Below are 16,235 nucleotides of genomic sequence, written 5' to 3' on the forward strand. Positions count from 1 at the left end.
TTTGTTTTGTTGTTTTGTTGTATTTTACTTTTCTTTTGTTGTATTTTACTTTGTTGTTTTTAGGCCTATGGGCAACGTAATTTGTTTATTATTTTATCAATAGAAGTTGCGTTTGCATTTTTCTCGGGAAAAAAAAAAAAAAACACAAATGAGAATCCCCCCTTCGGAGATTTCCTCTTGGCAATAGAAAGTTGCACGGGTCGGTGCCCTTTTTCCTTTCCATTTCTGGCAGTGAAGGTTATTTGTTGGTTTGAAGAAAACCTATTGAAGTCCTCATGATCATATCCGGCCCAAAACACCGCGATACCAAACAACCATTGCAGCGGAACTGGAATTCAGTAAATGAAAAGTGGAATGTAATTAAAAAAGCTTGAGACCAAGAAATTCTTGTATTTATTCTTTCTCTTTCTTATTCCTCCAAGATGTTAGTTCAGAAGGTAATAAATCTTCGTTACAGGAAAGCACAGCCTGTGCCAATAATTTTCCAAGCCAACCGTGATACAATAATCCCCTTGAACCAAGCCCTCCAAATAACCAATATTTACAAGTGTGATTCCCACCTACAAGATCATTTAGACAGCCCAGAAGTGGCAGCGACCCATGGGGAGTGAGGGGCGGCATTGCCCTTAGACCTGCACTTGCTCCGGTGAAAGCCCAATTCTTTATGGCCGGATATATAGCAGATGCCTTTGGTAGGAGCTCTTGTAGGGCTTTTGAAGCTTCCTCTGGAGGGACATCGGATGAATAATTTCTGGAATTCCATTCCCATGTCGATCCCAATTGTAGATTGCGAGGCCCCTGGATAGAAAGCCAGGCGTCTGACAAGATTGAGGGGGCATGGTCTGGATAAACTTCACTGAAACAGACAATCAAGATACTTGAAGTGAGAGAATGAAGTTCTATAAGAACATGCGACAGTAAGGTTATGTTTGGAACATGGATTTGTGGAAAGTTCTGTAGAAGGAAAAGAAAAGATGAAGGAAAAGAAGCCAATCAAAAAAAGAGATGAAGAAAAAGAAAATAACACATTATAGACGAAAAAGCTAAATTTATTTCTTTGGTTTCCCCATCATCTTGCTGCTACTCAATAAATCCCTCCACAAATTGATTATCCACAAACCTAGAAACCAGTGAAACAATTCCACACGGATTTCCAAAAGATTCCTCAAACAAACCTATTCTCATGTGAAATTATCAAAAAACAAATCCTTGTAACTACCCAAAGTTGAAAACAGAAATCTAGATGACTTCTTGAAATACTGTTTCGGAATGATCATCCACATACTGTGGAAGTCTTCTTGAAACGCCATGGGAATCACAGAACATAAGTCAATTCTAGCATTTTAGTGCCTCTGTACGCAATTTTCTCTACTCTGAAGTATACAAGGCATAATATAACTCTTACCTTACATCATCAGGCAGCTGCAGGTGAGCAATGACACCTCTACAGGTCCTTAAAGGAAGCTTCTCATAGAGTTCGGGAAGAAACCCTGCTCTAGCACCAAGACAAACAATTACTGCACTATAGTCACCTGAAAAGAAAAAAACAAAATTATAAGCATACATAGAATCTCTCTATAAGTGTTCTATATGTTAACCAAAATAGACCCTTCCAACTAGTCTAAGTAGATAAGCCAATCAAATCTCAAGCTGACGATGTAGCAATTTTAAAAAGATTTCTCAGGCATCTTGCCTTGAAGGGAAAGAAACAAAGAGAGCGCTAGCATGCTTAATGGGGGCCATGCTAATGTTGGCAACTGCAGGTCCATCTAGAATGCCAAAATCATATGGGTAGCATGATTTCAATCTACATTTCGAGTCCAAAAAACACCTTAAGTTTTTACATTCCATTTCGTGTTGAGTGGTAACTAAGCTTCATAGTCTTCTCTTGCTGATGCAGAATTGATTATTGTGACTGGTATTAGGAATTACCCCACTGGGGAAAGGTAGATCAGGTAAGCAGTCAATTGTTTAAAAGTCAGCCGTCAGCCCATTTTAAGTAGTTGATTTCTGGTACTGGTAGCAGCATGCTCACACAACATTTTCCAGGGAAGCATGACAACACAATATCTAGCACAGTATACTTCTACAGAAATATTCATCTCATATCTTCTAAAATACTGATTGCAGCTACAAGAAACTGAAACAACAGTAAGTTTGTGTACCTGCTAGTTCAAGAAGGTTGTTAACAGACTTCTTGTGCAGGTGCAGCTCTTTTCTGTTTAAACCAGAAGTTGACAGGTCTTTTGCCAGGTCTTCGCACGCTAAAAGAAGTGCCTAGCATAAAATACCAGTTGATGAGAAAATGTAAAGAAATAGAATACAACTTTGTCAAAGAGAAATTATAAAACTGTTTGCTCAGACCTTGAGATAACGTTGAGGATGAACATTTATAGCTTCAGGCATGTAAAAGGCCAAGTTCGAAGGTACACACAAACTGGGGACAAGATTTTGGGCAGCATCTCTATCAAGGGACTCAATTTTGCAACAGGGGAGAGATTTCTGAGCATTCTACTCAATGAAACAAAAAAGGGAATCATTAATGCAAAAGTCATACTTCGTAAACATTTCAGGACTATTGGAAGTTTAAAGGAACATACATCAGTTAATATGTTCAAATGCTTCAAACTGATTGCTGGTCTCAGAATGCCTCTGTAAGTGAATAAACTTTGTCTTAAATCTTTGCATATCAAGTGATTCTCGTAGAAAACAAAAATCAAAACCAACCCCCAAGGGTTCTAAACTGATTAACTGGATCCCCAATGAAAGGAACACAAGAAAGCACAATTACCTGATGGTTTACTCAAGAACAAAAGAAAACCAGTGATCACAACAGAACTGTCCATATCCAAGATATAAGAAGTAATAATAGTCTAATAGAAACTCAAAAGTTTGAAGCCTTCAAAATAATTGGAAGACAGCATCCATCAATTGTACAATGGTACAACTTATTTTGCTCGGCGAAAGTTAGTACTATTAGAATAGTTAGATTAGCACCTTGGAGCAGTTGAACTCTTGACCTCCTTACTCCTAGCACCTAAGTGCACTGTGCACCCTCCTGATGCCGTTGGGCAACTTATTTTGCTCTCTTCAGTGGTGGCATAAGACTTTCAGAGAGGAAAAAGAAATGAAGCACTAACAAATGAATCCAAAGCTAACAGTAGGCACCAATATTCAGGACAAAAGAGACAGAAAGAAAGAAAGAGAAAGCAAACCTTCTCCTAACTATGAACCTATTAGAAGTTTCTTCAAAATCTGGAGTTTCTGAGTCCAATTCTTTGGATGCCATTGTTGCTTCAGCAATGCCTAAAAGCTTTAAACTCTCACTCCAGCACTCTGCACCCCGCCAAAGAAGCTTAACTGCTAGAATCAGACTAATAAGCCCAAAAAGAATCCAATCTGGAACATAGATATCTCTAATAAAAAGTAGGGAAGATGATTAAAAAGTAAAACCTAGTAGGCTAAGAATATTTTGTATGGTAGGAGATGGCTAGATGGGAACCTTTAGGGGAATATGGATGAAGGAGCCCTCCAGCCACTCCAGATGCACCCCCACCAATGCCAACTTCATCATAAATGTCAATGCACATGGGCAACTCCTTGGGACTGTGCTGCAAAGAAATGAACCCACAAATAATTTGCATCAACCCCCATTCTTATGAGCACCAAAAATCAGCTTAACTCTTTAACATCTTCGCCTCAGCAAAAGAGGATACATCAAATGCAAAGTTCATTTTAGTGACCGAAAAATCAGACCATAATTTTGGACTGTGCCTTAAGTATTCGAATCGAGGATATTGCCTCTATTTGAGCCAAGTAATATAGAACAACCAACTGTATCTTTTGTCATCTAGAAATGGGGAAAACTATTTATTTTTCTTTTGAACAGTAAATGGTGGAAACTATATACTGACAGTGAGATCATAAACAGTTAGAAAACAGATTCATAACAACTTATTCCACCTCATCCTGCCATTCCATTCGAAAAGGCTAGTTTTGGTAGTAAAGAATGGCACACTTATCCGTGGCAAACTACTGAAACTATCAACTTGAAAATCCATATGCATATCTTTATCCCCTAATGATTTTAAACCTTCAACCAAGCCTTCCCTTGCCATGCATCTTCAATATCAATTGCTTTACAAGTGTATTGTTCCTGACCTAGATTATTCAATGTCATAGACCAGTAGGTCAGTCAATCATAAGCTAGTCGGCAGTCGCGCAACTTTACAGCAAGTATCAATTTTTTTATGCATCATGTTAATCACGGGATTGTAAGGAGCCTGCAAATTTCCAATTTGGATATGAATTTCTCGTACAAAAGATGTTTTGAACTTTTGATTATGTTTATCATATCAAGGATAGCATAGGAAGCTGGATGCAACAAAGAAATATCCAAGGCCTACCACTATTTCCACCACAAACCAACCCCATTGTTACCAAAAAGTGTATTGATCCAGTGGACCCTACACTATTTCCACCAATAAGGGTGAACAAAATCATTCTCCATTCTAACTCAATTAACCTCTACAAACATAAAACGTTAACACACACACACACACACACAGAGTACCTGCAACAAATGCCAAGCTACGGACAAGCCAGCAAAGCCAGCCCCAAGAACTGCGTATCTGCTTAGATACAAAGCCAGTGAATCATTGATTACTTTAAGGCTTCACACGGTAACTTGAAACTAGGGAGAGAAGCGTGCACTCAAACATATGTATAAATGTACACAGAGAGAGAGAGAGAGAGAGAGAGAGAGAGAGAGAGGACATTAGAGAAGGACCTGAGGGGTGATTGTGAGAGAGAAGAGGCACAACGAACGGAAGTGGAAGAAGAAGAAGAGGAGGACATGACCGCCGGAGACTTCAATCTCCAAGGAAGAATTCGTGGGTTAAGGTTTGAGGTGGTCATGGCCGCCGACGGCATCCTCTGGCTGCCCGGTGCTATCCTCTCTCCCGCACAGTTGGGACTTGAGAGTCTGGTAATGGGGCGAATTCGAGTCGGATTTAGCGTGCTTCAAAACCGCCCCATTCTATATTGGATTGGAGTCTAAGCGAGGGAAATCGGGGAGGCGTCGAAGTCGAAAAAAAAGAGCTGTGCTATCCACACAGATTTCTGTGCACAGATTGTGCACAGATTTTGTTGTGGGGCCCACCACGGGTCCCACACAAATCATCCAAGCCGTTCATTAAATGTAAAACATTTTTTCAAGGGTCTCCGTAAAAAATAAGCTCAATCCAATACCTATATGTGCTTCATCCAACCATCTAACTTTTCATTCAGATTTTCGGATAATGAAAAGTTATACGATTGGATCGAGTATCTATAGGTATTGGATTAAGATTATTTTTTACGGGGACCCTTGAAAAAATATTTTACATTTAATGAACGGTTCGGATGATTTGTGTGGGACCCGTGGTGGGCCCCACAACAAAATCTGTGCACAATCTGTGCACAAATTGTATGTGTGTAGACTTTCTGGAAAAATAATCATGTCTCCGTTTACTGTAATAATTTGATTAATTTTGTTTTTTAGAGTATTTTGACAAGAAAACAGGATATTTATAATTGATAAGAATTAAAAAAAATAGAAAAAAAAAATAAAGACATAAATTAATATTTTATTAATTGATATATTGCTTTTATTATATTAAATAATAAAATATATTTAGATATATACATACAAAAATATAAATACCTATAATCAGATTAGGTTAAACTGAGACTGGAGAAGCAAATACCATCCCGCCCCATTTACTTATTGGATCAGGGCCTGAAGGTTGGAGGCGGGGAGGATCGAAGGTAATTGTCATCCCTAGAGTCTCGGGACCGAAATATTATGTGGTGATCTTGAGACACCGCCCAACACCCTTGTTCACCAAAATATTTGTCGGACTCGATTCAAGTATTATGGAACCCAAAAAAATAGAACGTAAGTTGTATAAGGGCGTGGCATCAAGTGACAGTGTTTAAAAACTACAAAATTATGACTTTAAATCTGGACAGAGGAGGGGGTTTTCCGTCAGCACTCTCGTGGGTCCTCTTCACGCATTTTTTTTGGATAATCTAAATTGTGTATTTTATAGAGCCTGTAAAATAATAGATCTATTCAAAAAATTAGCTTGTTCGGATATTAATAGGTATGTCAAAAGTTGAGTTCTAGCCAAAAAATGGACGGCCTAGATCTGTCAACTATTTTTTAAGTTAAATTGTCCACAGCTGTTCATTTTATTTATTTTTTGTTTAAAAACTCAAATTTTGACATACCTATCGATATTCGGACAATGTATTTTTTTGCATGAATACATTATTTTACAGGCCCTGCAAAATGTACGGTTTGGATTACTGAAAAAATACGTAAAGAGAACCCAAGAGGTGACAGAAAACCCCATTTTCGGCCTCACCCGGACAGAATTTACCCTCCGAAATTATTACTCGGACCGAAAATTCATTTGGTGGCCTCGAGACCTACCCGTGATGCTTCTCCAACAAATAATCCTCTCCATCTGCTTTTGCTCCCAATCACAACTCTAAATTTTGGCTCTATAAAATACATGGACCCTACGATAATGGCAGGCTGAAGAAAGAGACCGGGGCACAATGAGGTTTTTTTTTTTTAAAAAAAGAAGAAGAGAGAAGTGTTATTAATTTGAAAGACGGTTCCGGAGAGTTTCTCTCACTAGGAATAGAAAGAAAGCTCTCTTTCTCTGTTTTTCTTTTTCTCCTGCCGCCATCCCTCTTCTTGTTCCCCTCCCCCAGGCGGCTCCCCTAGTGGCGGATTCATTCACATGAAACCATGGTCAACTGACCACCCAAATTTTTATTTTTTTTGCTTAGAATACATGTAAAAATTTTGGACTAGCCTTACTTTGAACACCCAATGTAATTGTCAATGAACACCCAATCCAATTGTTTGAATACCCAACCCAAATGTTATTGAACACTCATCCCTAACAGCAATCTGCACAATCGAATGAGAGATCAATGGATGAATGATTGCTTAATTACTTATATAGAGAGTGATATATTTGATACCGTTGATAACGAGGATATCATGCAACGGTTTATATATATAGTTTATATACTTTGCTATTTTTGGGTTGCATTTTAGATGTTGTGTATGACTTTTTGTTTATATATATAGTTGTGGTTTCTCGAGATAGTATAGTGCAATTTCTGAACGCCCTTGAAAGAATTCCTGGAGCTGCCACTGAGCTCCCCCATCTCTTACCCTCCCATCTTCTTTCTTCCTCCTCCTCCTCTCCTCCCTCTTGGTTGAGGCTCTCTCTTTTGGGAGAAAAGTTCTCCCATTCTCCCCATTATATTTGGACTCGGAGACCCAGATATGGAGTTCTAGATCTGGGTGCTGGCTCTTGAATCGATCCAAAAGACGGTGTTCTTGGGCTCTCCAGCGGTGACGATGAAGGCGTCAAGATGCAGACCCTGTGCAGATCCAATGAAGGGACCAGATCCAGTGGCGATCCTCCACCTACCTCCACGAGCGGAGGGTTGGGTCCAACATCGGAGCTGAGCGGCCTTTTCTTTTTGTTTTTTTGTTCTTGTTGTTTCTATTTTTTTTTTTTTTTTGCTTGTTTTGTTGTATTTGTTGTTTTTCGGCTTATGAGCCGTGCAATTTGTATCAATATAACTTGCGTTTTCTTTCCGGTAAAAAAAAAAGGCATAAAAGGCTGAACATAGACAGTTGAGAACCCTATGAGGGCAAAATGGAAGTCAACAAACCGGACCAACCATTCAAAAGAGTCTTTTGAGCACAATAATGTGCAGCTAGATTACAATCACGTTTAACAAAACTAAACTCATAGGAAGAAAATGATTCTTTCAGAGTTAAACAATCAAAAATAATAGCCACTATATCAATAGGTGGATCTAGAGAGGTAGAACATTTCCTCACTATCGCCTCCGCATCCGATTCAATAACCACTTTAGAGAGATTTAGATCAATCTCCAGCTTCAAACCATCTCGAATAGCCATAGCCTCAGCAATTCAGTAATACCAGTGTGGATACTCAATAAGATACCAAGGACCATGCCATCATGACCTCGATCTATTAATCCTGTACCAATAGAATTCGAACTCCTAGAGACAACAACATCCACATTAATCTTGGTTACATTCAACCCAGGGCGCTACCACAAAGCTCCTATTACGAGTGGATCTCGACATAGGTGATGGAACCTTAGAGTTAGCATCCTGAAACTCAAAGAAATCTCCTTGCACTTTACCGCTAACTGCTTCCGTAGCCCAACATTTACCATTAAAAATAAAATCATTTCTAGCTCGCCAAATCCACCAACAATAAAGAAGAGCCATACCTAACAAGAAAGGAGGCATATGACTAACTTTGACTGATACGATCTTGAATACAATCCCACCAATCTGGCACAACGAGGTTGAGTGCCGAATAATCACTCAATTTTAGGGACTCAGGCAAAGGTCATTGATTTGGTAGAAAATTTTAATTTTTGTGCATTTTTACACTGAGCCCAAAAATCCCCAAATTCAGGAGGGGAAAAAAAAAAAACAATTAGGGTAAGGCAAAACTTTAGTTTGAGTCCATGCCAGGTCTTTTTTTTTCATTTTTTTCATTTTTGGTTAAAGAGTTGCTGCATAAATTAGAACTTAAAGCGAGTATGAGGGAAATGCTTCCCTACACAGTCATCGTACGAGTACTGCTCAAGGCAGTTAGGAGAAACAGAAAAAAACAACCAAGTCCATGCCAGGTCTATACTACATATAACGACATTTCAAACGTTTCTGCGTGAGTTTCACGTTGAAAATCAGGGATTAAAACTCTTTTGCTTCAGTTCGTGCTTCCTAATCGAATCGCGTCTCTCAAAGGAAGGCCTAGCTTGCGGCTATGTTCATCGTGCTCCACACTCCCATGGCAAAAAAGTAGAACGGCATACACTCATCTACACATGATATTAGGTTGATAATCAAAGTGGTAAACACCCCTTATGCTAAATATTCAAATCAAACACTAATTATGGCTTTGAAGTTTGAACTAAGTCAATAAGAATATCAATCAGGGTCTGGCTCCTTGACAGGTACACAGGAAAAATTTCCTAGTTATACAAACTCTTACTTTCGAAATCTCTAGCCATCAAACCACCTTCAGTGCCCAATAAATTGGAAACTTGCAACAGGGATTGCTATGAAATTGTCCCCTGTACGGCGTTGATTGGCTTCCGCAGAATGACAAATGAAGATCAGCTTGATCCTACCCAATGTAAACATCCTAACAAAATAATCATTTTTAGGGATTAAGCTTTACGAACAACAACACGCCTTTCTCGCTTGTATTCAACTTCATCTCTCTGATGCATGATTATCAGAGCTCTTCTAACCTGCCAAATGTGAAAACAACGTCAATACAAACTGTGTTCACCAATATGTTCTTGGAAGCTAAGGGGCATTAGCTTCAAGTATGATATTGTCTTCCTAGTGATATTCCTCTAGCAGCAATAATTATTCGGAGCGGGTAAGAACTTGCATTTCCTTTAGAAAATCAGAGAAAGACAACTTTCCGGAATCTTTCCTCATCAATTTTGTTCCCATTTTGGTCATTGGTTTTACTTTCATGGCCGTAAGTTCAAAATATGGACAAAAGTTGGGAGGAAATCCACCAAGGACTTCAATAAGCTAGTAATTTCGGTTTATTTGTCCTCAATGGGCCTTTTTTCAAATTTGGTCCACATTTAACTTTTCGGGTCTCTCTGTAAAAGATTTAAACTGACTGTTTGAATGTATTCATTCATAAGGCATTTGACCCATACAATGGATTCATTCATTCCCATCCTGCCAAGCTCGTCAATCAGCCGTCTCTCTGATATATGGCTTCCAATGCCCATTCTTCTCTTTATTTGGGTTTCTGCTTGCTGTTCATGAAAAGGGAGGTTCGAATTGTTAAGCCACTATGCAGGTGAAAATTTGTTTTTGTAAAGCCACTACAAGCTAGAAAGCATTGAAGATGGATGCATAAGACAAGTCTTGTTCAACACGAACCTTTATCTCCTTTGCCATCTCAGGAGTAAGATTTATATGCTGATTGATTCCTGACCTTGCTGCATCCATTGTGGCATTGTTGAAAAGCCTGATAGCTTCATCGACGTGTTTGTCATTTGCAACATGGCACCTATGTCATAGAGCCCAAAGAAATTATTAAGTACCAAATTTCGCTGGATTTTAATAAGGGAACTGATTTTCGCGCTCCAAGATTTACTGCAGGCGCTCTACCTTTTTGTTTTTACACTGTGATGTTGCCAAGATTTACTGCAGGCGCTCCACATTTTTGTTTTTATACTGTGATGTTGCTAGCAACATCACAGTGTAAAAACAAAAAGGTAGAGCGCCTGCAGTAAATCTTGGAGCGCGAATATCAATTGCCTTTAATAAACAAGAGGAAATAACCACACACAAAAAAAAGGATTGTAAGCTAAATTGTTTCAATAATATGCTAGTAGCCGCTGTAGCTAGCTAATATTAGGTTGGATCCAATTTGTCTCATTTACAAGTACTTTTTTAGGAGAATTTCAAGTTTTATCCACCTAGAATCCATACAACTAGAGTTCCAATGGCCATTGTAGTAATAACTAATAACTGTAAGTTCTGTTCCAAGTAGCATTCAATGGCAAATGAAACATAAATAAGAAAACAATTATTTGTAATATCCTCTGTTGACTTACAGTTCTATCTTTGCAAGTGCTTCACTCAGCCTTACTATAGCTTCCAGCTGCCTCACTGTTATTGGTATTGCAGCTGCCTCCCCAGTTTCATTTGCCTGACGCCTCATATCCTGAGCATTGTTGGAGAAAATCATTAACGATAATAAATCCCATCCTTTGTTCCTCCTCTTTTCTTTTGTCCTATTTTTTATTGTTTATTGTGCTAAGAACATTGCTACAGTCATAATGAGAGATACCATTTTAGTGCATGAAGCCCCAATTTTTTAACCGGGACCTAAGCACCTGACTAAATATGAGACCGTTCAGCGGTTTGACGATTTATTGCTAGCCTTCATATTTCCCCGTTTTTCATGTCAAACTATTTCAGAAGAATTGAAAAGTTCTCTGTGTCATGGGGTTGAACCTAGGAGCTTCTTGACTGTCGAATTTTCTGAGTTACTATGAGTGAGCCAATCGAAGGGATACCTGTCTAATTTTAACATAACTCAACTTCAACTTTGTGGCGGCAGAATCTGAGAGACGGGGCTTGCATTCAGTTCGACAGTATTGTATGTACCTGCAAACATGCAGTGTTAATGATATAGCTCAAACCATAGATTGACAGAGCCACATTTGGAAGAGGTTCATACCTTTTCAGCCAGTTATCTTCTTTAGAAACTCTAGTGTCACTCGTGGTTGCACCAGCAGAGGCATGAACTTTGATTATATGGCTAGCTATACTCTGTAAAAGGGAAACCATTCCAATTAGTTGCTACACATTAGGTATCCTTGCATAGCATTTCAAATGTGCTTTCTCTGTAAAGCTATATCATAAGACTATCTGTTCAAAAATAAGTAAAAGAAAAAGATTTGACTTTTGACTACCGCTTTTGCAGAAAATTTTCTTTCACCAAAACTCCAAACCAAAGCATGACTTCTATCTTAGGCCAAAGGTAACAAAACGGAAATTGTTTACTAAGTAACGGAAGACACTACTTAATACAGGGTAAAGACCACAAACACAACCAACACTTCTGTTTTTGTTTAGAGACAAACAAGATCTGACCATAGGTCCACAGTTAACTAGTTTTTCAGTACCTTGTCTTGACTATACAGCCTGATATCTTTCACAATGAAGATTAAATCAAATCTCGAAAGAATAGTAGTCTGCAAATCAATATTGTCTTGAGCAGTCTGGAAGGTAAATCATCTCGTTAGTTGCTCAGTTAAGTGTATAAAAAATGTGAAGTAAAGATGAAATAAAAACAAAAACAAGAAGAACGTTGCTGACCTTGAGATCATCATAACGTCCAGATGGAGGATTAGCTGCTGCCAGCACAGAGGTTCTAGAATTTAGAACAGTTGTTATTCCTGCTTTGGCAATGGAAATGGTTTGCTGCTCCATGGCTTCATGAATAGCAACTCTAGATCACACGCACGTAAACCCATCAAAATTCAGAAATAAAGAGACGAAAAAAGCTGCTCATTAACACCTAATATTAGTTACATTACCGGTCCTCTGGTCTCATTTTGTCGAATTCATCAATGCAGACAACACCTCCATCAGCCAAAACCATAGCTCCTCCTTCCAAGTAAAATTCACGCTGAGTAAGAGGAAAATGCATTTGCAAGTCAGATTTATTTGCATCTAAGGAAACGGAAAATGTTTCCAACGAAACAACAAACTATCTCCACATTATAGGTCACCAATAATGAGTACAATATCTGCTTAAGTACCAAAAATGTTCATGAACTTACAGAGCTGTTGTCTCGAATTACAGAAGCAGTAAGACCAGCAGCTGATGAGCCTTTTCCTGAAGTATATACAGCTATTGGAGCTGTCTTTTCAACAAACTTGAGGAACTTCACAGCAAAATGACAAGAACTTATTAACTTATTTGTGCTCGATTGAAAACAAGAGCATGAACCGTGTTGAGCACACTAGTTTTTTCTTTCAACAAAGGAAATAATATGGTGCCAGACAAAAAAACAGCAAATAATATGGTTCTTCCAACCAAAACAACAATTCTTTACATGAAAATAGTGATAGAAAAGACCTGACAGACAAGAAGCCTAAGAGATATTTATCAGACCTGTGATTTAGCAGTTGACGGATCTCCCAAAAGCAAAACATTTATATCACCTCTTAGCTTCACGCCGTCCGGCAAAAACTGTACAGGCAGGAAAATTCATGGAGCTATTAGATATACTGCGTCATTTTGAAGGCTAAAGTCCGTGATATACCTTTCTTGATCCTCCAAACAAAAGACAAGCCACAGCCTTTTTCACATCATCGTGGCCAAAAATTGATGGAGCAATCTTGGAGCATATATTCTGATACGCATTGCTATCTGAGGCAAATTTTTTGAATTCTTCTATCTGCAAACAAGAATATTATAAAGGAGTAAGCTAGAATATTACAACTTATGAGGACATAACTCTTAAACTTCACATTTTCTCTACATTGCTGCCCTATGTTCAAGTTGCAAAGGGTTGAGGGATCTCTATTGTCGAAAATATGCCTGAGCTGGGTATTGCTAGAACATTTGAGAAACTGGAACTTTAACAGAATTATTGACTAGGTATGAAAGGAGCTTTCATGACACTATATCCCTCACTTTCCATTTTTGCAGACAACGGACTGAAAATTTAGTTCCACTTCATTCTTCAACCCAGAAGTTGCACATTTATCACCATATGGTATGATTGCCACAAAATGTTGCTCACAAGGATCGAAATGTTTTCATCTCTAAGATAGATACTAGTATGGAAAACATAAGCCAACTGCCAGTGGAACCACATAGTATTGCACAATATTAACATGCAATTATGTGATAATCCAACAATTACCTCGTCTGCTGTGAAGTTTGCAGGGCACCGAGAATCAGCATCATTTGCTTCTTCTATCCCAACAACCCTTATATAAGGCTGCCTGATTGCAACTGCTCCTTTGTGGCTGCATAAGAATCAAAATGTGACAATCTAAAATCCCAGTAATCAAAGCAATGAAGATGTAAAGCACGAAAGTCATCAATCATTTCATAGTATGAAAGAGAGTCTTACGATGTGGACGAATTTGAAGCTTGAAAGATGCTGTAAATCCCCATTATGGTCAATCTTGTACCAGGTACAATTGTTTGCACAAGCTGACGATCGACAGAAAGGAGAATGTTCCTTGGTAGCTCACCGGTAGGCACGTCCTTTCATTTGCCAAATCAAAGACGTTATGAGCAAATAAATGCAAATAAGGAAATCCCCAGCTAACAAACAGAACAATAAAATTTCGAACTTCGCTTGCAGTGAAGCAAGACTCTAACCTCCGGATTTTCCTGCAATTTCAGAGTTTGTTGATCAACATATTTGCTTCTATCAGGAACCACAATCCATGGATCAAGCGGGCAAGGGTCTTCTCCAGGCTACAAAATTACCAATCATTGTAACGCATCCATATAATGAATTCAAGCTCAGGAATTGAAAACACTCCTCTATAGAAAAACAACCTGAGGGATATGATCACAAGAACGTGGCACAATTGCCCCACCAAGCCCTGGACGGCATGGAACAGTCTTCACGTTTTTACAATTCTTACACAACAAAGTCACATAAGTTGCCTTGGCCTTCGTCCTCGATGCAGCAATTGTAATGCCAGATATCTTGACCAGCTTTGATATATATGGTGCCTTAAACGCCGACCAAACAAAAACAAATTTTAATCCCCAAAACCCACACCTCTGTAACAAACTAAAGGAATGTAAACCCACTAACCCCAAGAGATCGCATCGATGCCGGGTCCTCATCAGAAGTTAGCAAAATCTGCACCTCCCCTGTCTCGGGCTCCTCCATTTCTCCAGTCTCTCCAGCAACTCTCGACCTCAAACTGGCCAAAACTTCAGCTGCCGCAGTTTCGAACTAGTACCAATCCACAACAGCGTCCAAGATTTCAACAATTTAGCAAAGCCTTACAAAGGTAGGTATATCTAACATACAGAATTATGCCTACATAGACATGAACTTCAGCTGGCTCTGTATTTTCAAGGGCCTAATGTGAAAATTAAAGATTAGGCCCTTTATGCTAAACTATTATAAACGGTACCAAAATAGGAGGGACCCTAGGGCGTAAAGCGGCCACCTTTTCGGCTTTAACGGCTCTGGCACCATTTGTACTATATGTAATAAGTATATGTAAAGCGAGAGGAGCGATACCAGGGGAAGGTAATCTGTGGGGGAAGCGCGGAGCAGTTCGTCGAGGTTGTCGTACTTGCAGAGATCGGCGAGGTCTACGAGGAGGAACTTAGGGTTTTGGACGAGGCTCTCTCTGTATAGGAAGACGTTGGGCTGATCCTTGCGCGCATAGCTCCGGATGAACTCCTTGAACTTGCGGAGGACGGTGTGGCGGCTCGCCCCCTGCTCGGAGTCTCCGCCGCCGCCGTTGCCGCCGCGGGGGAACTGCGCCTGGTCGCTGTAGAAGATCGCGCCCTCGTCCCAGCCTGACATCCTCGCTCTCTCTCTCTCTCTCTCTCTCTCTGAATCACACAGTGCAATTGATCTTTCCCTTCTCTCTCTCTCTCTCTTTCTCTCTCTCTCTCTCTATCTGTACTGGTATTTGGGCGGGAAGGATTTGGCGGGAAATGGGGGTGAGTTAGGGGATTCTCTTTCGCGCTCCCTCCCTGTTTTGGGTGTATTTTCACTTTTAACCCCACAACTTCTAAACCTAGCTGTTATATTCTTACATTATGAAGACAGTTGCAATCATGTCCAATACGTAACATTCACATGGGCTTGATTCTTGAATGACCAAAATAGAAAGCAAACCAAAGTTTTCGTCTTCCCAACTGAGATGCCTCTAAGAGCCCAGTCCTTGAAAGCCCTTACGGGGGGGCCTAGCCCACTTCCTCAACTAGAGTCTTATTTTTCACGGCTTTCATATACCCGCAGTTCCTGCACCAATAAGACAAAGAAATGGGGAGTCTTTTTTTTTTAGTTATTAAGAAATGAGAATAAATTCTTTATACTACCAATGTAAACATTTGTTTCCTACAAATTAATTATATTGCGCCCACGTCGCCATATTCTATTGATTAGGACCACTATTTTACAACGTGATGTGATATAATTGATTTAGAGGAAACAAATGTTTTACACCAGCGGTGTAAAGAATTTAGGGGAGTCTATGAAGCAATGTTAGCAAGCCAAGGTTGGAGACTTTTGATGAATCCCCATTCCCATTGGGGAAAATTCTTGAAAGGCATCTATTTCCCTAATTCAACTTTTCTTCAGGCTTCTGCTTCTTAGGCTTGGTCTAGTCTCCTTCATGGAAGAAATCTTCTAATGAAAGGGCTGAGATGGCAGATTCACAATGGAGAAGATCCTGATTTTTGGAATGATCCATGGATTCCGACACTCCCAAATTTCAGAATTCCAATCCAACAACCTCTGGGGAGTAACATTATGCAGGTGGCAGATGTTATAGAAAAGGAGAGTGGTACCTGAAATCGTCAAAAGCTAGATAGAGTGGTACCCCCTGAGGTGATGGAGGCTATTCT

General features: G+C 39.4%; 2 protein-coding genes across 13 annotated transcripts; both read right to left on the bottom strand.

Annotated features, from left to right (window-relative positions):
* Positions 1-370: 370 nt before the first annotated feature.
* LOC131299121 (uncharacterized) lies at positions 371-5,064 on the bottom strand. 6 transcript variants are annotated; one of them, XM_058324709.1, is made up of 9 exons: positions 4,790-5,064; positions 4,574-4,631; positions 3,503-3,611; positions 3,216-3,360; positions 2,601-2,652; positions 2,365-2,511; positions 2,166-2,277; positions 1,406-1,532; positions 371-856 (listed from the first exon to the last, which is right to left on the bottom strand). In XM_058324709.1, the coding sequence occupies exons 1-9, from the start codon at positions 4,930-4,932 to the stop codon at positions 394-396; spliced, it is 1,356 nt and encodes a 451-aa protein (XP_058180692.1). In that variant the 5' UTR covers positions 4,933-5,064; the 3' UTR covers positions 371-393. The 6 variants fall into 6 exon arrangements, with proteins under 6 accessions (XP_058180692.1, XP_058180699.1, XP_058180684.1 ...); XM_058324716.1 differs by having other exon boundaries at positions 3,216-3,336; positions 4,790-5,048; XM_058324701.1 differs by having other exon boundaries at positions 3,216-3,399; positions 4,790-5,048.
* Positions 5,065-8,988: 3,924 nt separating this feature from the next.
* LOC131299150 (DNA replication licensing factor MCM5) lies at positions 8,989-15,262 on the bottom strand. 7 transcript variants are annotated; one of them, XM_058324748.1, is made up of 18 exons: positions 14,896-15,260; positions 14,458-14,601; positions 14,193-14,372; positions 14,010-14,108; positions 13,756-13,892; positions 13,543-13,648; positions 12,937-13,071; positions 12,786-12,863; positions 12,451-12,555; positions 12,205-12,296; positions 11,984-12,116; positions 11,791-11,886; positions 11,343-11,434; positions 11,179-11,269; positions 10,714-10,823; positions 10,034-10,163; positions 9,805-9,906; positions 8,989-9,375 (listed from the first exon to the last, which is right to left on the bottom strand). In XM_058324748.1, exons 1-18 carry the CDS (start codon positions 15,184-15,186, stop codon positions 9,292-9,294), a joined length of 2,205 nt encoding a protein of 734 aa, XP_058180731.1. In that variant the 5' UTR covers positions 15,187-15,260; the 3' UTR covers positions 8,989-9,291. The 7 variants fall into 7 exon arrangements, 6 of the variants coding, with proteins under 6 accessions (XP_058180731.1, XP_058180772.1, XP_058180746.1 ...); XR_009190650.1 differs by having other exon boundaries at positions 9,321-9,375; positions 10,089-10,163; positions 14,896-15,261; XM_058324789.1 differs by lacking the exon at positions 9,805-9,906 and having other exon boundaries at positions 10,089-10,163; positions 14,896-15,261.
* Between the last annotated feature and the right edge of the window lie 973 nt (positions 15,263-16,235).

The sequence above is a fragment of the Rhododendron vialii genome, chromosome 1a (genome assembly GCF_030253575.1).
Source record: "Rhododendron vialii isolate Sample 1 chromosome 1a, ASM3025357v1".
Taxonomy (NCBI): Eukaryota; Viridiplantae; Streptophyta; class Magnoliopsida; order Ericales; family Ericaceae; genus Rhododendron; species Rhododendron vialii.